This window comes from Morone saxatilis, unplaced genomic scaffold (genome assembly GCF_004916995.1).
Source record: "Morone saxatilis isolate NCDOM2014 unplaced genomic scaffold, NCSU_SB_2.0 Contig15, whole genome shotgun sequence".
In the NCBI taxonomy this organism is placed as follows: domain Eukaryota; kingdom Metazoa; phylum Chordata; class Actinopteri; family Moronidae; genus Morone; species Morone saxatilis.
Window position 1 is genome coordinate 6,736,984 of NW_023339707.1, and position 5,574 is coordinate 6,742,557.

At 40.8% G+C, this 5,574-nt stretch overlaps 1 protein-coding gene across 1 annotated transcript in view; it reads left to right on the forward strand.

The window, feature by feature from the left end:
* The first annotated feature begins 2,514 nt into the window (after positions 1-2,514).
* Positions 2,515-5,574, forward strand: part of LOC118325000 (transmembrane protein 26) — a 4,593-nt gene continuing 1,533 nt past the window's right edge. The window contains exons 1-3 of the mRNA XM_035657530.1: positions 2,515-2,708; positions 4,016-4,160; positions 4,785-5,507. Coding sequence (XP_035513423.1) covers positions 2,515-2,708; positions 4,016-4,160; positions 4,785-5,507 — 1,062 coding nt within the window. The remainder of the gene's footprint in view (positions 2,709-4,015; positions 4,161-4,784; positions 5,508-5,574) is intronic.

Below are 5,574 nucleotides of genomic sequence, written 5' to 3' on the forward strand. Positions count from 1 at the left end.
CTGATCTCCACCGAACTCAGCAAGGAGTCCAGCAGTAAGTTTGTAAGGCATGCAACTGCAGCATACATATTGCATGAATTCTTTTCAAGGCATATTGTTATTCACAATAACAGAACAAAACACTCAGAGACACAGATGATAACAGTTATAGAGAGACCTGAGTTGGATTCATGTTTAATTCAATTCAATTTAAAAACAGTCATAAAGGAAAGTTATTTGTGTCAGCATGTGCAAGAGAAAGTTTGAGGCTTTCAGTCTAAAATATATAAAGACATTTATATAAAAAGGCACACATTATAAAGGGTGAAATATATTTCTATTTAGCTCTTTATTTCATCAGTAAGACCCCTCCAATGTACTGTAAGTACCATTTACAACAGCAGACCTTATTGTAACAATCCTTGGATGATGTTGAATTACTAACCTTTGCTGTTAACTTAGTAGAAACTGAGAAACCACTGACCCTTTTTAATAACCTTAACAACATTTCATTGTTGTGTATGTGAAAACCATCTTCTTCCATTTTTGGTAAATGCTCTGTTGTGAGTTGCAACCCTGTCTCCTAGAAATTACATTTATATACAACTTATATACATTTTGAAGGAAAAATAATTTTGACCAGATTATGTTTTGCTGTAACATGAATGAACATATCTGGCAAAGGGGATCCCGAATATATCTGTAAAGCATTGTTGGGCTAGTAACTCAAAACATGCAATATATTACTCATTACTCTTTTAAAAAGTAATACTATTACTTTACTTAACAGTAATTAGTTACACTACTAGTTATATTACTGTTCTGCTACTCCCCACAGAATTGTTAATTGTGTCCCTTTATCCCCAAAATTAAGACTTAAAATACAGTTTTGTTTGTTAAAATCAAAGTAATGGAATATTTCCAGCTGCTAAATGTAAGTGTTTCCATCTTCCAAGCTAGTTTCCTCCACGATAACACAAATTAATCCAAGGATGTGATTGGATTGTTGGAGTATCAATAAGTAACAATAGTATTACTGAAATGTATTAACAGTTTAGTATTATTGTATTAACACAATAGTTTTTGGGGAAAATAATATAATTACTGTAATATCATTGCTAGTAATGAGTTACTGGTAAGCATTTACTGCCAATGTGTTTCATTTGTTTTCCACCATAATACCAGATCTTCCAATACAGTATCTGCTTAGACAAAAAAAAAATCTCTAAAAAAAGACTGAATCATCAAAAAGTTGACATTATGGAGATACCTTGTTTTCATTAGAGAGCAATGGTGTTGAAGGGTACTAGAAAGTAAGAAGAACATTACCTTTTATTAGTGACTTGTAACTCAGAGAGTTCTTATTAGTGGCCTATATCTGATGTGTGCAACATTCATTAATAATATATTAACTAGTACCAAAGTCACCACTTATCATAGTTATGAGTGTGCCCTATTAAAAAGTAGTATTGACATTTGGCATTGATGTTCCTTTTTTGGCATTCTGTATTTATTAAATGGTAACAGTGTAGATAAAAACAGGAAACATGAGAAATGACTTGCAACAAAAGTCCTCAATAATCCACAGAGATCCTGAGATCAGATTCAAGCAAACTCATGCAAAGCCTCCTGGAGTCCTTTAATATTGACTGCAGAGCAGTTTCTCTAACTCTTGCTTACTAATCACTGCTTGCTTTGAATTCCCCAAAAGCTCAGAAGCTTTTATCCTGTTAACTAATTGACAGCGAGGACTGCTTGCACACTGACATCATGCAATAGTTATTGATAATGAACGCTGAACTGGGGGTACGATGTGAAATGATGCAGGCGGTTACATAAGTTTTTATAAATTTTTCATGGCTGGTTTGGTTCTTGGCAGCCTGAGCCTGTGTGAGTTTATTTATTATATTTATTGCAAAATGCAATCAAATTGAAGAGGCCTTTGGCACTTGTCCATTCTTTACTCCTCTAAAGCCTTTACTGCTGGACATTAAGTTTGTCGCAGTGATACAATGGCAAAACTATATTAGGCTCAAGACAACATAAAGCACTTCATTGTTATAACTTTTGAGACATTGTTCAAAGTTTGAAGTGTAAATTAGTTCATATGCTATTTCTATCTCTCTTGGCAATTTTATAATCCGTGTAATCTTTAAAACTGTTGACACATCTTTACACTTATTGACAGCTTTCTTTGGCCATTCCTTTGTATACTGCAAGGGCTTTTTGCCAAAATGCGGAATCAGCCTCAACTTTCATCAATCTTGCAAGACTGCTTTGTTGAAAAGCAAACATGGCATCTAAATAAGAGAACATTATATCCCACTATCTGTAAATCACTGGTTCAGCCACTACAAAACAAAACCAAACAATCTAGTAATGGGTTTTATACATTTAATGAAGGGAAGATGAAGATCCAGGGATGTACAGGTTGTTAAACCCACCTAAACTCAGTGTCTGTCATTTTCAGTAAGTTACATTGAGTCTAATAAAAGTGAATGTTAAATCTTCTATACAGATTTTCCATGGTGCATGATGTGTCGTATCCTGAACGTCCTGCTGGCTTTGCTGAGTCGCTTCCTGTTTGCGGTCCACGGGGTGGTGACAGTGTGGCGTGTGGTGGCCGTTAAAGAGGAGCCACTCTATTGGCTTCTGCTGACTGGTGTGGCTCTGCTGGGTGTGGAAATGGCTGTCACTCTGAAGTGCACCCAAAATGCTGAGTGGAAATGGTAATGTTTAGGTCACACACACAGGACACGCACATTTAATACAATTTAATATAGATTTAAGTAGGATGACATATGGGACTGTTATTGGACCTTTATTTCAAATCAGATCATTGTAATTGAATTAGTAACAGTACGTTGGGGTAGGGAGTCTTTGAAATTATGGCCAGTAGGCAGAATTGCAATGTCAAAATGTTCTTGAGCAAGACACCTAACCCCAAGTTGCCTTTAACTCTGTTGTGTCCAGATAAATGCCCACATCCTTCAAAAAACCCAGTTTGGAAGCCAAGTTACCCTTATTACACCTGGGGTCAAATTCTCCAGCCTTATGAAGCTCTTGTAGCGACACATTAGACATTATAAAACAGTTTTCACAGGCTGAGCAGTGTAGGAGAATCTTATCTTGATGTGTTAAACTGTTGGAGTGCACTTTTTATTTTTAAACAACAGTGATCTCATTAATTTAACAGGTGTGAAAGAGTTCCCTCTGCTTCAGCTATGATGAACAAGTGTGTGCCAGTTTGTTGGCTAAATTAGCATGTACAAACCACCAGGATTGAGGTGTTGTAACCAGGCTTTGTAAACCTGTTTTGTGTAGGGAGTAAATAACTTCTCAGCACTTTACAACCTATCTGCCCAGGGCAGTGAGAGGCAGCTTGTATAAGGCCTGTAATATTCTCTGCCACTAAATTCTCTGTTATCCTCGGCAGCTCTTTCTCTCTTTCACTGTCTATCAAAAACAAATCTATTCCTCTGCTGTGTTATTGCTCCGTCTTTCTCTGAGCCGATGTTCTGAGCCTGCTATCACGTCTCTGTCACAGTCTCTTCTATCCATTCATGCAGAAAAATGTCTGCTGCTGGCTTAAGTCATTTCTGACCAGCTAGCTTTTAAAAAATAAGAATAAAAATTGGCTTGAGTAAACATAAAACTGACATCAACCTTTATTGAGAGTCTGCAAAGCATATGAGCATTTAGTGTCACACCTCATTCAACACCAAGCTGCGTCTCATTCAAAAGCTGTAGCTCTCTGGCACATACGCAGTGAACATCCTCAGACGCAAGCTTTCTTCAGGCCTCTCTCTTTCTCACTGAGTCTTACTTTGAAGTTCTCTCCTCATGGAGAAGGCTTTGCGCTGTCAAGTGGGATTTGCATATATGATGAGAATAATTGCCTGTCTGAAATTCGATGCTTCTTTTGGAAAAAAAAAAGGGGACTCTTTCTTCTTTAGCGGGTGGCGAAAAAAAAGAGAGGGTGTCACTAAAAATAACCTACCCCCACCCTCCCTCTCCTTTGGCGGTCCTTTTTCAGGTTCTCCCCCATGGTCTTCCTCTACCTCAGTACTGTCATCCCGTCCATTTGGTTTCTGGAGCTTAGCCTGCTGCAGTCCAAGCTGCCTGTCAACAATTCCTCAGGCCCTGAGCTTCATTTGCTGGCTCACATCCCAATCACGGCGGTAGGCGTCCCACCACAACACTGCCCTCCATGCCTCACCCTCCACGCAGCCACATTAAAGCAACACCTGATATCAGATAAGATTTAAATCTAGCAAGGGGGTGGATAAACTATTAGTTGCAGGAAATGTGTAATAGACACATTGAGATGAAGTCCAGATAGGCTCCTGCTTGAAAAAACTCTCAGATCTCTCCCCTTTTTGGGTGGTTTTAGTGCAGTGTCTTTCATGTAGGATTTGGGAGCTTTTTTGCCCCTTGGCTGTGCTCGAGGCTGGGTGGCAGCTTTTGAAACTTGAAGAAGAAGTGTTTCGGGAACGTTGTGAAGTGTCAAGGGGTGCTTTCAGGATAAACCCAATGAACCCTGACACAATGAGGAGATGACTCACAAGTTGTCGCAATTATATCGAGAAGAGAGACGCCATTTTGTATGGATGATTGCTGTTTCATTGATTAAAGAAGACTTTTTCACATACCAAGATATAACATTTAATACTGTTTATTTATGATACCAATGATTGATGAAAAAAAGAAATAGCAGGGAAAGCCAGCCAGCCTCTATAACACAAACTGTAAAAAATTAATTGTCTGATTTGATGTAACCAGATGGTGCTGTTTCCTCTAACCAGAGCATTGTGGGGCTTGACCCAGAGGACTGGGTGGCTGGCCTGGAGCAGACCATGCTCATAGTATTGGTACTGGGTCGTTGGCTGATGCCCAAGGGGGATATGTCTCGTGACCAGCTCTCCCAGCTCCTCATGGTCTATGTTGGACTGGGCGCCGACATCCTGGACATCTTCGACACCTTCAAGGAACCTGAGGTCAAGACCAACCGAGCGGTTGTCATCAGTGGCTTGGCCCTCTTCTCTTGGGCGCTCATGCAGTTTCCTCTGGTGCTCACCCAGACACAACCCCCAAAAGTTGAGTCTCCACCAAGGAACTTGGGTGGTCTCTCTTGCTGCCCTGGTGCTCCGTCAGCATTCGCCTCCTGCTGCTCCAGTGAAGTGTGGAGCCTGCTGCTCACGGTGGGACTCCAAGATGGCCCGTTCCTGCTTTACCGGCTCTTCCTCATGATCGAAGAGCAGGTACTCAACCAGCTGATGATCTTCTTCACCTGCAAGAACATCCTCATCGTCCTCTTGGAGCTTTATCGAATTTTTGTTGTGCAGTGCGAGCAGCCGGTAGGGGGATTAGGGTTGGAGAGGTGTGCTGCTTTGGTGCTCCGATGTCGTACCAAGAGGGGTGGGGAGGAGGAGGAGAAAGCAGGCAGAGAGGAGTGTGGGGAAGAGCAGAACCTTCATACAGACACAGAAAGGGGCACAGAGAGGGAGGAAGATCAGAGAGGTGTCCAGGTATAGAAAGGCTCAAAATGCCGTGAGGCATGACTCTTGGCCCTCGAGGGGGGGGGGGGGGGGGTTT